The 15,499-nt window shown below is 64.6% G+C and overlaps 1 protein-coding gene across 1 annotated transcript in view; it reads left to right on the top strand.

Moving 5' to 3' along the window:
* The window catches only part of PLCH2 (phospholipase C eta 2), a 33,253-nt gene extending 19,064 nt beyond the window's left edge, over window positions 1-14,189 (top strand). Inside the window, exons 12-22 of the mRNA XM_075558254.1 lie at window positions 4,531-4,623; window positions 4,953-5,035; window positions 5,774-5,871; window positions 6,114-6,296; window positions 6,480-6,587; window positions 7,317-7,441; window positions 8,013-8,097; window positions 8,314-8,460; window positions 8,673-8,752; window positions 10,800-11,094; window positions 12,617-14,189. Of these exons, the coding sequence (XP_075414369.1) occupies window positions 4,531-4,623; window positions 4,953-5,035; window positions 5,774-5,871; window positions 6,114-6,296; window positions 6,480-6,587; window positions 7,317-7,441; window positions 8,013-8,097; window positions 8,314-8,460; window positions 8,673-8,752; window positions 10,800-11,094; window positions 12,617-13,917 (2,598 nt within the window). The 3' untranslated portion in view covers window positions 13,918-14,189. The remainder of the gene's footprint in view (window positions 1-4,530; window positions 4,624-4,952; window positions 5,036-5,773; window positions 5,872-6,113; window positions 6,297-6,479; window positions 6,588-7,316; window positions 7,442-8,012; window positions 8,098-8,313; window positions 8,461-8,672; window positions 8,753-10,799; window positions 11,095-12,616) is intronic.
* Window positions 14,190-15,499: the final 1,310 nt, after the last annotated feature.

Here is a 15,499-nt window from a genome sequence, read left to right on the forward strand (position 1 = left end):
CCGAGGGAAAGAAGGTGCGGTTCCGGACACCTGCCCCCCCTCCCCCACGGGCATAGTGTTCAGACCTGGCCAGAGGGCTGGGAGGGGGGCCGGGCGCATGCTCCTGTGCACGCTGTACATGTGCGCATGCACACACAGTAGCACACAGGTGTCAGCACACAAACACTCCCCACACACCTATGCACGCACCTAAAACACACACTTGTGTACACACCTGCTTGTAGCCCTGGCGATGCCGTAAGTTAAGTGTTGGACTGCTAGTCCAAAGGTCAGTGGTTCAAACATGCCCACAGCACCGTGTAAACAAGATGAGAGTCTGCTTCCGTAATGATTCACAGCCTCAAGAGCCCCGTGGAGCTGGTCCGCCTGCACACAAGCCTCCTGCACACACACTTGTGTGCACACACCTGTACATACATTTGCACAAGTGCACATCTCCCTGCACATATCTATAAGCACCAAGACCTAAGCACACACCTGCACCTGCACCTGCATTGCATACGACTCCCACCCCACGCAGGTGCGGGTGCATGCACCCACACCCACTACCTGTGGCCCTGAGGCCCCACCACCCACTGGGGCAGCCCTGTCTCCGTCCCAGGAGCCTCTGCGAGCTCAGCAGGTAGCCTGCGCTCATTTGCAGACTGAGCAAGGACTGGAGCGTTCACCGTCACAGACTACACCCGCCTGGGGCTTGGCCGCGCACCGAGGCTGTGTCGGCTCTCAGGTCCTCTGGCGGTTCTGCCCTCATCTGACAGTGGCACTCAGCCTCCTGGGAGGCCTGCGGGCAGCTCCCAGCTCACACCCTCCACCCACCTGCAGGCTGGAGAGGTGACTGCAGGCCCTAAAGGAAGGGGTTTGTTCAGTCTTGTTTAAGCCCCTGGCTTGGGAAGAGGTCTCTTGAGGGGCTGCGTGGAGTGTGTGGCTGGCCAGAGAACTGGCCACGGGGGGCAACCTGAGACCTTTCCCCTAGGATGCCTGGGTGGCAGAGGCCTCTCACTGAGACCGAGTGTCCCAAATGAGATAGTGTCGGGCTCGCCTGCTGCCCCACACCCATAGCAGCACAGCCAGGTACCGAGCAGTGGAGCCTCTGCCTGGCCTCTGTCTGTCGTCTCTGCCTGTGGACTCCCCTGCCGGGAAGGAGCCACTCACAGTCCCTGGGACACGTGGTCCCGTGGAGAGTGGCTGTGGAGGGGTCAGGATGGGTCCTGGGATATATCTGCCTCCAAGTGGCTGGAGGCACTGGTGGCAGCCTGGGCATTTCCTATGTGGCAGGGCCAAGGGCAGGCTGGGGATGATTGGAAGGTGAGCAGGGTGGGATGTGGTGTGCAGGGTAAGGGGGGCTGCCCCCACCCCCATGCTTGGAGAGCTCGCCTGTGCAGCTGACACACCCTTCCCCTTTCTCTTCCCTGTAGCCTCTCAGTGCTTTCCCAGTTCTGGGGTGGGGGTAGGGGGCAGTGGTTCTCCCTTGTGCCACACCGGGACCTGTATTTTTAGCCACGGTTGCTTGTGTTCCAACCCACAGCACAGCACATGCTGCACAGCTGATGCCCCGGAACTCAGTGACACTGCAGGGGGCTGGCAGGTCCCATGCTGCCAGGCACTCACTTACTCTCATCCCCACACAGAGGGAGCTCTGGGTCCCTGATGCTCTGGGGCAAGCAGTACAGTAGGCCAGCCCTGCTGGCCGGAAGAGAGCCCATGTTGTAGCTGGGCGTCCCAGGGGTGGACACTGAGGCCCTGGGGTGTGCAGGGGAGGAGCTGGCTATGGGCCTGGGGTTGGGCATGCCACAGGCAGGGCTTTACAGAGGGGGAGCAGGGGGCACTCAGGCTGAGTGCTGAGGGCAAGAGGCTGTGGGTGGGGTCAGGGAATCCCACCCTGACCAGCTTCCCTCATCCTTCTCCTGGGGTCAGGGACGTGGGGGGTGGGGGGATGGTGCAGCCCAATATGTCTGAGAGTCCTTGGGGCCGGATGGGGCTGGCAGGGCTAAGCAGGTTCCTAGGCCTGGGCAGGGGGCAAGCAGAGGGGCCAGTGCTGTAAGCCAGAGAGCTCACAGGCAGAGGGGAAGTAAGCAGGGGGTCTCACCACAACCACTCAGGCCCACGGGGGCATACACTGTCCTCACCTGGACCCCAAGCACTCCCTGTCAGGACGAGAATCTGGCTGTGGCATGGGGATACTGGGACACTTGGAGCCGGGGGAGGGGTTGAGGAGAGGCCTGGGAGACACCCCCCCCCCCCCGGCATACCTTCAGGAAGTGCTAGCGCTAGCCAAACGGAGGCCTCGCCTTCTGCTGGGAACTGTATTCCCCAGGCCTCCCTGCCCAGTTGTGTGCCTCCAGGCCTGTCTGCCCGCTGGTTCACCACCTCTGGCTGAGTGAATGCCAGCTCTCTTCTGCTGTGCCAGTCATGGTCCATCCTAGTCCAAGAGGCTTGGTACCTAGTTGGTGGCACCTCCTCTGGGTCCTAGGGCGGCAGTGCTGTTCCCAGGAGAGGATCATCCAATAAGCAAAGTCAGTTCAGGCTTCCCGGCTGACCCATAGTGGGTCTAGGAGGAAATCACACAAACCTGTTCATGACAGATTAGTAAGTCAGGCACACACACACACACACACACACTCACTCACTCACACACGTCCCTGTTGGGGACTGCACACAGCTTGGATTCTGCAGGAAGGGGCTGTGGCTCTGGGAAGGAGGCAAGTGCCATCCACGCCTAGCTGCAAAATCTTTAATGCGATGGGTACAGATTAGTAGGGAAGCCCATGCTGCCTGCTTCCCTCATTGTGGCACAGACTGATGGGCACCCTTGGCTTTCAGTGGCGGTTTGAAGGGCAGTGGAGCGTAGCAGCCGCCATAGCTTCCAGGCTCCCAGAAACACCGGTGCCACCTGCCGCGTCTCCAGCATTGCCCACCTCCAGTGGTGGCGGCGGCAGCGGCGGCACTGACTTAGAGGAAAACTGGGCAAGAGACTCTTCTCTAGTGGGCAGCGGGAGGACAGGGCCAGGGCAGCATGGGTCCAGCCTGACTGCTGCTGCGGGAGAAGGAAGGAGGGTCTGGGCACACAGCGTCTGGGCAGTGGCCGACTGCACCTATAACTGACAGGCTGTCTGGCCCTGGCCAGAGACGTGCTCCGTTCCAGACGCGCCTGGTTTCAGATGCGCCTGGCTCGGCGTCCAGCGGGCTGTAAGCAGTTTTGCTGGCTGTGGAGTTGGCTCCAGTCTGCAGCTTAGTGCTTCTTGAAGACCCATGCTGGATTCCTTGGGGTGGTTTGGCGTGTGTGTCCTGGGGCCAGAAGCACCCTGCATGCAGGACAAATCCCTGGGAGCAGGGAGGGTGAGACACCCAGCTCTGTGCACCTGGGCCCCCAGGTAATGAGAGCTACTCAAGAAGGGACCTCCTAGGGTCACCATTTAGACCTTGGAGTGTTAGCCCACGGGCCTGAGCAGGAACCAGGCGGGGTGGGGGGGAGGGGAGGTTGGGAGGTGGGCCGGGAGCGCTGGAGTGCTGGGTCTTGCCTTCCAGGATGGCGAGGCTGCAGTTCACCAGGTGCTTGCAGAGCTACAGGTGCACAGGATGCGACATGGGATGGGGACCCCTTCCGGGCAGAGTTGCACCCAGTCTGGGGGCATCTGCAAAGGGCTGGCAATGGTCAGTGGTAGTGGGTACAGGATGGCTTCATGTGGCCCAGGCTCCAGGGCTCGGGCGTACGGTGGCTCTCAGGGCAGGGCAGGAAGGGCCCCCGTCGATAGCTGCCCCAACAGCAGGTCAGTTCTGCCCCCAGCTGTGTCTCTGGTGGACACAGAAGGCAGCATCCAGAGCAGGACACGCCCTCAGCTAGGTCTCCTCCTCTAATGAGTCCACGTCTGAGTATGCTCGCCGAGCGGCTGGGGGGCTGACAGAGCAGGGAGCTGACGGGGTTACCCTGACCCCCAAACCAAACCCCCTCACCTCCATTGGGTCAACGCGGACTCAGAGCGAGCCTTCAGGACAGGGTAGAGCTGCCCCTGTGAGTTTCCCAAACCGTCACTCTTTATGGGAGTAGAAAGCCCCATCTTCCTACTGGTGGTTTTGAACTGCTGACCTCTGCGGTTAGCAGCCCCGCATCGTAACCACTGTGGCACCAGGGCTCCCTCTCCTGACACATGGACTGTGGGAATCCCACCATTCTCCATGGAAAACCATGCAGAAAGGGAAACTTGATGTGTGTGAAGAAGTGCTTTGTGCAAAGGTAGTGTGTGTGTGTGTGTGTGTGTGTGTGTGTGTGTGTGTACACGCACATGCATGTGCAAAACACTCCCGTCAGTGTCTCAATGGCCCCTATTTACTCTGGGCTTGTGTTTTCACAGGTAGCCGCACCGTCCCATCCCAGTGAACCCAGCATCTTCCCTGGGCCCAGCCCCTCCCTCCCCTGCCCTGCTCAGTGGCCCTCTTCCAAGAAGGCCTCTGGCGCCTCCGGTGGCCAGGCTGTCAGGAGCTCCCTGAGGTCAGGCCCTGTGGCCTCACTGGTCCTTCTTCCCCTTGTCTCAGAGCAAAGCTGAGGAGGACATGGACTCCGGGGAGGACGCTGGAGCCAGTCGTCGCAATAGCCGGCTCCTCGTGCACAGCTTCTCCAAGCGAAAGGTCCGCTGGGCTCCCTGGCCGGGACCCTGAGCCCACCGTTCTCCAGGGTGGAGTGGGAGGGTTAGCTGCAGGGGCCAGGGGTGGGGCTGCACCCAGGCAGGTGTCACACTGCGGTCCTCTTGCCCCAGCTCAGACCCTGGGGCTGGGCTGAGAGCCCACTAGGGACAGGCGGGGCGGGACTGTGGCAGGGGCCGGTGGCCATCGCTAGGCACAGAGGGCCCTGGGAGGCAGAATAGCTGAGGCCCAGGAGGGCAGACTCACCTCCCTGCTGCCTGGGCCTCCACACACCCGTGCGGGGCTCACTGCCTATCTCCCACCCCCACCCCCAGAAAAAGGGCAGCAAGCTAAAGAAGGTGGCCAGCGTGGAAGAGGGAGCCGAGGACCCGGACCCCCAAGGAGGCCAGAGTCGAGGGTCAGTGCCCACATACTTCCAAATTGAGAGACAGACCCTGGAGCGGTGCCAGGGAACTTGTGGGACCACAGGCCACGAGGGTGCAGGTTGTGGGCCTGCCGGACACAGTGCTGGTGGGGCGCTCACTGCATCTTTCTCTTCTTTCCCTTCTGAGCCCTGCTCCCGCCCCCAGGGCACCCCACCCCCACCCTCAGGGTTTCTCCCAGCCTCACGTTCCTTCGCCAAGGGGTCTATCGGGACTTCAAACGCGCACAGGTAGAAAGACAGCCACTGGGTCCCTGCCTCAACGGATGTGCGTGTGGCCTCTCAGATTTCCCTCCAAACCTAGGCCCCTCTGTGCCCTCACTCTCTGTCCCCATCACCCCCGTCCCCAAACATCACCTGTGCTCCCGCCAGTGCATCCTCCGTCCTCACCCCTGCTCCCCAGCAATGCAGCATCCCTTCCACCATCCCCTGCACTGGAGCCTGACTCCATCTCCACCACACACCTGCTGCCCTCACTTGGAGCCCAATAACCTTCCCAAAGTCCCCCCTGCTGGAGCATCTCCTGGCCCCTGCTTGGTGCTCTGTCACATCCAGGGTCTGGGCACCTGCTGTCCATCCAGGTCTGAGCCATCTCGGAACACACACACACACACATACACACACACACACACACACACACGGTCCCTACAGCACTCACCACTTGCCACCTGCCCCTAGGTGACCTCAGGTTCCCAATCCTCCTCCCACCCACAGGGCGACCCGGCAGAAGAAGACCATGAAGCTGTCGCGGGCTCTGTCGGACCTCGTGAAGTACACCAAGTCTGTAGGCACTCACGATGTGGAGACCGAGGGTGAGAGGGAGGGAGGTGGACGTGGTCAGGCTGGGGACTGTGGGGAAGCGGGGCAGAGGGCAGGCTGGGCACAGAGCCAGTGCAGAGTGCAAAGAGCCTTCCTTGGTCCCAGGTGGGTGCACTGTTGTGGGGGACACCCCGGCCTTAGGGTCCGTGGTGGGGAGGCGTGCCCTGGTATGTGTGCACACCAGGGCGCCCCGAGCAAGCAGCTGCCCCCTGATGCCCACGGGCCTGCCTGCCAGTGGCGTCCAGCTGGCAGGTGTCGTCCTTCAGTGAGACCAAGGCGCACCAGGTCCTGCAGCAGAAGCCAGCCCAGTTCCTGCACTTCAACCAGCACCAGCTCTCCCGCATCTACCCCTCCTCCTACCGCGTGGACTCCAGCAACTACAACCCCCAGCCCTTCTGGAATGCCGGCTGCCAGATGGGTGGGTACCCCCTGTGAGCACCAGGTCAGCAAGTGGCTCACTGCCGTCAACCCCGGGGGAGGGCACTGGGCTCCTGGGGTGCCTCACCAGGAACTGAGAGTCTGGGGGTGGACCCCAGCACCTGAAGGCAGGAGTGGGGGAGGTGAGTGTGACTGGGACCACCCCCCATCACCCACCCTGCAGTGGCCCTAAACTACCAGTCAGAGGGGCGCATGCTGCAGCTGAACCGCGCCAAGTTCAGCGCCAACGGGAACTGCGGCTACGCTCTCAAGCCTGCGTGCATGTGCCAGGGTGAGGTGCCTGGGGGCTGGTTTCGGGGTTGGGGGTGGGGTAGATGCAGCTTCAGCAGGGTCTCCTGATGTGGGGCCTGTGGCAGGCAGGGGCTGCAGGAAGGATCCTGAATTTGGCCACTCAGTTGGAGATTGTGGATAAGAAAGCCCCTCCTCCTACCCGAGGCCCCCAGTATGGGGTTTCCTGGAGGGGTGGGCGGGAGGAGCATGGGGCCTGCTTCAGTCTGCAGGGGCTGGAGTTCCAGGGGTCCTCGAGGCCAGTCTCTGGGAGCCTGCCCCTGAGCCCCCCTTCCCTGCCCCTCCTCAGATGCTTTCCTGACACGCTGAAAATGCCTTCCACATTTTTCTCCATTTTTCACCCCAACTCTCTTGGTTGGTCCTCATTTCTCCTGCACTTGTCTGTCAGCCTTCACCATCCTGGGGTGGGGCCACAGAGCCCACCTCGAGGTGCCCAGGGCCCAGAGCCCTCCCCACCAGGCCCCATCCCCCACCGCTAAGGTCCCTGAACCCCAGCTCATGTGTAGGGTAGGGCATGGGGGTCCCACGTCACTCCAGCTCCCGACTCAGAGCCACCCTCCCAAATGTGAGGCAGCCCCTCCCTCTAGCCTACTTGGAGGTGCCCTGTGAACTGGGAGCAGTGGGGGCTTGACCAGTGGCAGCCTGGTGCCCGCCCGGCTCTGCAGGTGTGGGGGGAGGGCTACACATGTTCAGCCTTATGCTGGGTCCCCAGGCACCTTTAACCCCAACTCTGAGGACCCACTGCCTGGGCAGCTGAAGAAGCAACTGGTGCTGCGGATCATCAGCGGGCAGCAGCTCCCCAAGCCCCGGGACTCCATGCTGGGGGACCGTGGGGAGGTAAGGCCCTGGGACTCCATGCTGGGGGACCGTGGGGAGGTAGGGGCCCCGGGATTTCATGCTGGGGGACCGTGGGGAGGTAAGGCCCTGGGACTCCATGCTGGGGGACCGTGGGGAGGTAGGGGCCCCGGGATTTCATGCTGGGGGACCGTGGGGTGGTAAGGCCCTGGGACTCCATGCTGGGGGACCGTGGGGAGATAGGGGCCCCGGGATTTCATGCTGGGGGACCGTGGGGAGGTCGACCCAGAACTGCATGCTGGGGGACCGAAGGGAGGTAGGGGCCCTAGGACTCCATGCTGGGGGACCGTGGGGAGGTAGGGCCCCAGGATTCCATGCAGGGGGACCATGGGGAAGTAGGGGCCTTGGGACTCCATGCTGGAGACCATGGGAAGGTAGACCCAGAACCCCATGCTTGAGGTAGTGGGTGGGACTCCACGCTGGGGGACCATGGGGGAAGTGGGGGCAACAGGGAGGAAGGAGAGTCTTATTGGACCGCAGAGCTGAGGGCTTTGGGAGGCCAGTGTGGAGCCTGGGCTGGGTGCCACCTGTCCGTCTGTCCATCTGTCTGCAGATCATCGACCCCTTTGTGGAGGTGGAGATCATCGGGCTCCCCGTGGACTGCAGCAAGGAGCAGACCCGCGTGGTGGAGGACAACGGTGGGCTACAGCCCAGGGCCACAGCACAGGGAGGGGCAGGGCGAGGGAGCAGCGGCCTTTTTGAGCTGGGGCCTCAGGGCTCCCGGCAGCAGACACAGCCCCCTGTCTGGGCGCACCAATGGCAGGCCCCCACCCACCCCTCCACCCCCTCCCGAGCAGGAGCTGCTGTGGGTGCAGCCCTGGGCGGGGGAAGGTGACTCCTGCGGTGGCCTCCAGGATTTAACCCGATGTGGGAGGAGACCCTCGTGTTCCTGGTGCACATGCCTGAGATGGCACTCGTCCGCTTCCTGGTGTGGGACCACGATCCCATCGGACGGGACTTCATCGGTCAGAGGACGCTGGCCTTCGGCAGCATGATGCCAGGTGGGTGGGCCTGGCCAGGCCAAAGGAGTCCAGAGGGCACTTGGGAGGAGGAGGCACCTTGTCCCCAAGGCTGGAGTAATCTGCCAGGGCTTTCTGGAAGAGGTGGAACTAGGGGCTGGGGCTCAGGTGGGAGGACAGCCTGAGGGTGTGGGTGAGTGGCCGTGTGGGTGAACAGGGCCAGGTGGGAGCTGGTGGCCTCTGTCCTGTGGCAGGCTATCGGCACGTGTACCTGGAAGGTATGGAACAGGCCTCCATCTTTGTCCACGTGGCCATCAGTGATGTCAGTGGTAAGGTGAGTGCCACCTTCAGCCCCAGCCTGGCAGTGACCCTGTGCCCCAGCGCCAGTCCCTGACCCCTGGGCAGTGCGGTCCCATGGCGCCCTCCTTTGACATGAGTACAGAGGGTGCCAGGCTGGACAGAGCCTGTGGGCATGGACCTCCAGGTCCCCAGACTCACCGTGGGCCCTACCCCTGCCTCCACATGCCTCAGCCCAGTCACTGGCTCTTGTCTTCCTCACTCTCCCCCATAGTTCCCCTAGGCCCTCCCCAGTTGTGGGTGCTCCAGCCCCCTGTGATACACTACCAGTACCTCCTTTCCTCAAGGCCCCAATCCCTCTCGCTGCCCTTTCCTGCCCGGGGCAGCCCCTCCACCCTCTGAAGGCAGTACCCCTCTGCCTGGCTCTGATGTCCCCATCAGCAGAGGGCCTGCCCAGTCCCTAGGGCCACCAGGCACAGCTTCCACTCCGAGTCCCAGCGCTGACCGTCTCTCTTCCTGCTCCATGGGGTCAGAGGTGCCGGCCGGAGCCGGGGCTCCCCATCTGTCCATCTGTCCGTGCGTCCGTCCGTGCGTCCGTCTGCTGTGTCTGCCCGAGCACGGCGAGGGCCTCCCCGGCCGCGCTGCCCCTCACCTGCCTTCGCTCTGTCTCTTTGGTCTTGCAGTGGGTCTCTGTGTGCACAGGCCACCTTTACAAGCGCAGCCCCATTAGGGGCCTCCAAGGTACCCTGCGAGGACGGTGCCACCCCCCTCCCGCATGCTCAGACCAAAGCCCCTCATTAGCATCTGTCACTCGGTAGCATTTTGGAAACTGTCCGCTGGCGTGACGTGGTGAGGCCGTGGCTCCTGGGCGCGGCGGGCCATCCGCAGCATTTACAAAGCAGACCCAGGACTTCAGCAGGGCCCTGGGGTGGCCCTTTCTCCGACCGTCTGCCTGCTTTCAGCCTACCTGCTGCCCTACTCCGCCCCCCCCCTCCGGCTGCCTCCCCCCCTTTCCCTCTGTAAGCCCTTTCCCTCTCCCCCTTCGCAGGCGATTCCCTCCCTGACACTCCCAGTTCCCTCCGCCTCCCTGAGTTCCCACTGCATCACCTCCTCTCCCTCCCCCTCCCCCTGGTCTCTGTGCCCTGCTCCCCCACCCCACCCCTGCTCCCTCTTGTCTCTGTGTCTCCCACCACCCCCTCCCTATGCCCACTCCTGTCTGTTCCCCCCATCTGTGCTTCTCCACGTGGCACCCCCTCGGGCTCCCCATGATTTCTAAGCACCCTGCTCCCCACATCTGTGTCTGGGCGGGGAAGCTCTGAATTCTGGTTCTCCTTCTAAATGCCTCTGGCCCCTCTGACCAAATTGCATTGGATTTGGGATCTTGAATTGGGACACCGATTCAAGTGCTGCCACATGATCGCCTCGGCCTGGAGGTGCTGCTGGGGGCGGTGGCCCTGCCCACCGGCCGGCCACTGAGCTGCTCCGTGCACGAGCCCGCGGGGCATCAGGGAGGAGACCGGTAGGGTGGCGGGGCTGGGGGCAGCAGGGGACTTGGGGTGCCGTGTGTGTGTGGCATGTGGAGATTTGCTGGGCCACGCTGACCAGGCTCCCTGAGCAGTGACAGAGCCCGCCTGGCCCTGACCCCAGACCAGCTGTCCAGACGGACTGTGTGGCTGGCTGGGGCGTCTCGGAGGCAGGAGTCTGAGCCCTAGGCTCACGGTGGTATTCCTGAGCCCACATTGGGCTCAGGGGGCACCAAGCTGGCAGTGAGCTCCCTGCTCCAGGTGCAGCAGAGATACACTGAGGGGCGGGAGGGGGACCAGCCAGGCAGTTCTCGGGGTCCTTACATGAATGTCTCTCTGTCCCCCCCATGGCACCCCTGGCAGAGCTGGGGACTGTGGGCCTCAGAGGGTGCAGGGCTCGGTCGACGCAGGATCTCGGGTTCCAGGGTCCCTTGCCTCTCGCAGCCCACCTGCTGTTCACCTGGGGTGCCCTCTCTGCCCAGGTGGTCGCTGCCCACGCCCAAGCGCACTGGGAGTGGGCGGTCCTTGGGCACCACCGATGCGGGGTCCTTTCTCTTGCAGGTCAAACAGGCTCTGGGTCTAAAAGGCCTGTTCCTCCGCGGCCCAAAGCCCGGTTCGCTGGACAGTCATGCTGCTGGGCGACCGCCGCCCCGGCCCTCCGTTAGCCAGCGGCTCCTGCGGCGCACAGCCAGCGCGCCCACCAAGAGCCACACGCCGGGCCACAAGGGCTTGCCAGAGCTGGCCGTCGGCACGCAGGACGTGGGCTCGGAGGGGGCGGCCGACGACGTAGCAACCCCCGGCCCTGCCCTGGGGGCCGCGTCCCACGAGGGGCCCGGCAGTGTCAGTCCCCGCGGAGGTAAGGGGCTGGCCCCCGTGGCACCCATGCGGAGCCCCGCCCCGGTGCTGGCCCCGCGTGGCCCGGAGGGTCCTGGGCCCGCAGGCATGGCCGCCGCATGCATGAAGTGTATGGCGGCTTCCTGTGCCGGCGTGGACCCCGAGGGCCTGCTCAGGGAGCGGCCGCCCAGTCCAGGGCCCGTGGGCACCCACCCAGCCATCAGTCAGCAGCCCCGGAGCCGGGCAGAGGCTCTGGGGGTTCCCCGTGGCAGCCTGGGCTCCCGAGCCGCAGTGACTGTGCCTGGAAAAGGCAGAGAGGCCTCTGATGGCCGGGGGGCCCAGCGCCAGCGGCCAGGCGGCGGCGGCTCCGTATCCTCGGGCTCCAGCAGCCCGGACAGCTGTGGCAGTCCTGAGGAAGCCCCCCGCTGGCCCGAGGGTGCCCGCAGGCCGCCAGGGGCCCTGCAGCGTGAGATGAATGCCCTGTTCATTCAAAAGCTGGAGGAGATTAGGAGTAAATCCCCCATGTTCTCAGCCGGTAAGGCTGCCCGCAGGGGCCCCCTTGTCCCTGCTCGGCATGGCCTGCCTCGCCCCCACCACCGTCTGTCCTGCATCGCCCCCTGGGAACCATGTCTGCCTGTCTCCCGCTGTGCTCCATCAGCATGTCCCACTTGCCCCCCAGCCTTGGGCCTGCTTCCCACCCTCCTGTCTTACCTGAAGGACCTTGGAATTCCTGGAGCGGGGCAGGAGGGCCTGGGCAGCATGGCACTGCTGCCCACCCCCTGCCAGGGTGGAGTTGAGCAAGGGTGGTGCTGAGGTCCCACCTACAGGGTCACAGAAGCTGCAAGGGCTCAGAGACTCACAGGGCCCCTCCCCCAGACCTGGGGTGGCTGCTGTGAGCACTCCCCCCCCCCTCGCCACATCTCAGGCCCCTCCAAAGTGAGGCTCCTGTCCCATCCCAGCAGCGGGCCACCTTCACTCCCCAGGTCGTGGCTTCGGGCCTGCCAGGTGGTACGCAGGGTGCTGATGGAGTGACATGTGGACTCTCACATGCTCCGAGCACCCACCCCATGAGGCCGGGCCAGCCAGGGCTGCACCCTCAGAGAGCCTGTGGCAGGGTGGGGGCCCAGGGGCTGCCTTGCCCTCCCTCCCTCCCTCGCTCCCACCTTCCGAGTTCCTGCCCTGCTCCTGCCTGGCCTTGTTGTCAGTGTCCACCCCCCATCTCCGGCCCCGCCCTCTCTGACCACTTTCTCCTTTCTGTCCCTGTCCCTGTGCTGCCTCCGTAGTTAGGAACTGACGGCGGTCGAGCGCCAGGTAACGGGCGGCGCCCTGTGTGCTGTGCCTGCCCTGACCCACAGGGTGGCACCAGGCAGTGACCCGTCCATTCTGGCTCTGGAGGGTGGCATAGGGGAAGGGTTTATGCTGCGTGCAGCTGTAGGACCTGCCTGCTGGGGTGGGGGGGAGGGAGGGAGGCAGGGCCCTGACCCATCATCTCTTCTCCCAGTGTCCGGTGGCACGTGCTGACATCCCTTTTTCTCTGTCCCCAGACGCCCGGCCCCTGTCCATGCAGAGGTCTGTGTCCTCCCTGTGCGGCCTGGAGACCATTGCTGAGGAGCCGGCCGCTGGCCTGCCACTGCCACCTCCAGTCACCCCTGCCTGCCCGCCCCGGGAAGGGCCCATGAGCTCTGAAGGACCTGGGGCCAGAGCTCTGGCAGGCCCCCTCGGGGTGGCTCTCAGAGCTTCTGAGCCCCCCCAGCAGGGCCCCGGGGACAATGAGGCAACCCCTGACAGCAGGCAGTCAGTGTGCCACAGCGGGAGCCCTGGGGGCGCCTCTGAGAGGGCTACTGGCAGCCCGGTGGGCCACAGTGGCCAACCCCGGGCCGTGGGCCAGCTGCCCCTTGTCAGAAGGGCCAAGAGCGAGGGGCAGGTGCCAGCCGAGGTGCTGGGTGGGAGGCGGCCCCTGGCAGGGCCCTCGCCAACCCCAGCCGTGTACTCTGACGCCACGGGTGGCGACCGACTGTGGCAGCGCCTGGAGCCTGGCGCTCACCGTGACAGCGTGTCCTCGTCCTCCAGCATGTCGTCCAGCGACACGGTCATCGACCTCTCCCTGTCCAGCCTGGGCCTGGCCGGGACCCCTGCTGGCCGCCTGCCCCCAAGGCCCTGCGCCACCTGCCCAGGACTGCCTCCAGTGACCAAGAGCAAGTCCAACCCCAACCTGCGGGCTGCCGGGCAGCTGCCCTCTGCCTCGGACGAGCTCCGGCCCCGACCCCTGGCCCCACGGCCGCACAGGTCCCCGTCAGGGCCCCAACCCTGGCCGCCTTGGCGCCGCCTCTCCCTGGTGGGCCTCCAAGACTGCCCCGCGGCTGCCAAGTCCAAAAGTCTGGGGGACCTGACCGCAGACGACTTTGCGCCCAGCTTTGAAAGCAGACCCCGCAGCCCAGGCAGAGGTCTGCGCCCCCTGGGCAAGCCACGGCCCGATGCCCTGACGGAGCAGCTGCGCTGGCTGACGGGCTTCCAGCAGGCTGGGGACATCACATCGCCCACCAGCCTTGGCCCCGCCGGGGAGGGCACAGCGGCGTTGGCGGTGGCACCCAGCTTCCTGCGCCGCTCCTCGTCCCGGAGCCAGAGCCGCGTGCGAGCCATCGCTAGCCGTGCCCGCCAGGCCCAGGAGAGGCAACAGCGGCTGCAGGGCCTGGGCGCACGGGGCCCTCCCGAGGAGGAGCGTGGCACCCCTGAAGGTGCCTGCTCCGTGAGCCCGGAGGGCTGGGGGGATACACTGTCCCCTACCAAGGGGGCCCCCAGTCAGGTATGTGGGGCCATCACTGGCGAGCTTTTGCTTGGACACTGACCGCTGCCCTGTCTGTGCCCTCCAGGCCCAAGCAGCAGGGCCTGTTTGCTCAGGAAATGGGGCGTCCACCATGGTGCCCAGGGCTGGCCCATATGCTGAGTGTGCCAGCAGCTGCCAGCTGTGCTGGTGGGGCCCCTGCCGCTTCGGAGGAAAAGGCTGAGGCTGGCCTGCCCCTTGGCACTGTGGTTTCAGACGTGTACAGAGATATTTAAGTTTTTAGAGACAAAGAGCACTGAGAAAAACCCAAGCCCTTTCCCTTTTTGCATCTGGGATTTGAGCCCGTGGGTGGGAGTGTGCTGTGGGGAGCGGGGGGGCTGAGCCCGGGCAAGGCTTGGACGGCCCGTGTCCCGGCTGAGGTTGCATTTGGCCTGACTCCACCGTCGTCTGGATCTGGACATTTGCACTTGTAACTCGGAACACCGCTCCAATAAATACCTTCTCATTTGGTGGGGCTGCCTCTGGGCTCCTGCTCACCCCATCAGTGTCACCCCCACGTGCCCCCCCCCCAGCCCTCAGAGGGCAGGACCTTGACTGAAGGAAGGGACCTGGGCTTATGGCAGCCCAGCGAAGTGGGAGAGCTTTGGGGGAGACAGCTCAGGGGAGCCTGCCTCAGCAGCCCAGCCCCCTGTGCAGACTGCAGGTTCCCTGGGCAGAGCCCACTGCAGCCCCTCAGGGGGAGGCAGGGTGTCCTCTGCTCAGTACCACCAAGGGCACAGCCACCACTCACAGGGGTTAGCCAGCACAGGAGGGAGGGCAGCCTGGGGCCAGGGTCAGGAGGCCGCCACAAAAGGATTCCTGGGCCCAGCTGAGAAGTCCCCAAACATGGGGGCTCATGGCCACCAGGGGATAGGGAGGGTCTCAGAGGTTGACCACCGCCACCAGGAGGGTAAGCCCTGGATGCTCAGGATGGACAGGGGAGGCTAGCTGCAGCCCAAGCCTGGTAGCTCTTGCTGCCACCTGGTGGCAGCTTAGCTGGTAAGCTCACTGCAGAAGTGGGGCAGCGGAGGAGGAGGGGCAGGCAGGGGTGGGGGTGAGGACCCAGGCTGCCTGTGCGTCAGGGTGAGGTGTCCGAGGCTTGGGGCAGGGGCGGGCTGTGTGGTGCTGGTTTCCAGAGCCGCAGTGCAGGCTGAGGGTTTCCTTGGCTCAAGAGTAGGCCTAGCATCGGGGCACCGCTGCCCGAAGCTGCCACCTGGGCAGGTCCCTCCCTGGCGTGTCTGCTCCCGGCAGACAACTTGGCCGAGCGGAGCTCAGGGCTTGGTCACCACAGAATCCCTGCCTGGCACATGAGGGACAGGAGAGTCCCACACGCTTGCTTCTGCAGGGCCAGGCCCTGTCCTCTGCGGCCAAGTGCCTAAGCGGGGGTTGGTACAGCTGGGAGAAACCCACAGGGCGCTCAGCTGGCACACGCCACCACTTCAAGGGCCCTTGGGCGCGATCGATGCCTCCTCTCGGTGGCTCTCCAACCCGGAGTGTGTGCACAGGCTTTGCCACGTCCATCCCTGCTGCGTGAAAGGGGTGGGCAGAGCACATGGGCCAGGCTAAGGGCACGGAAGACCAGGTGATGGCAGCCAAGGACAGCCCT

This window comes from Tenrec ecaudatus, chromosome 1 (genome assembly GCF_050624435.1).
Source record: "Tenrec ecaudatus isolate mTenEca1 chromosome 1, mTenEca1.hap1, whole genome shotgun sequence".
NCBI lineage: Eukaryota > Metazoa > Chordata > Mammalia > Afrosoricida > Tenrecidae > Tenrec > Tenrec ecaudatus.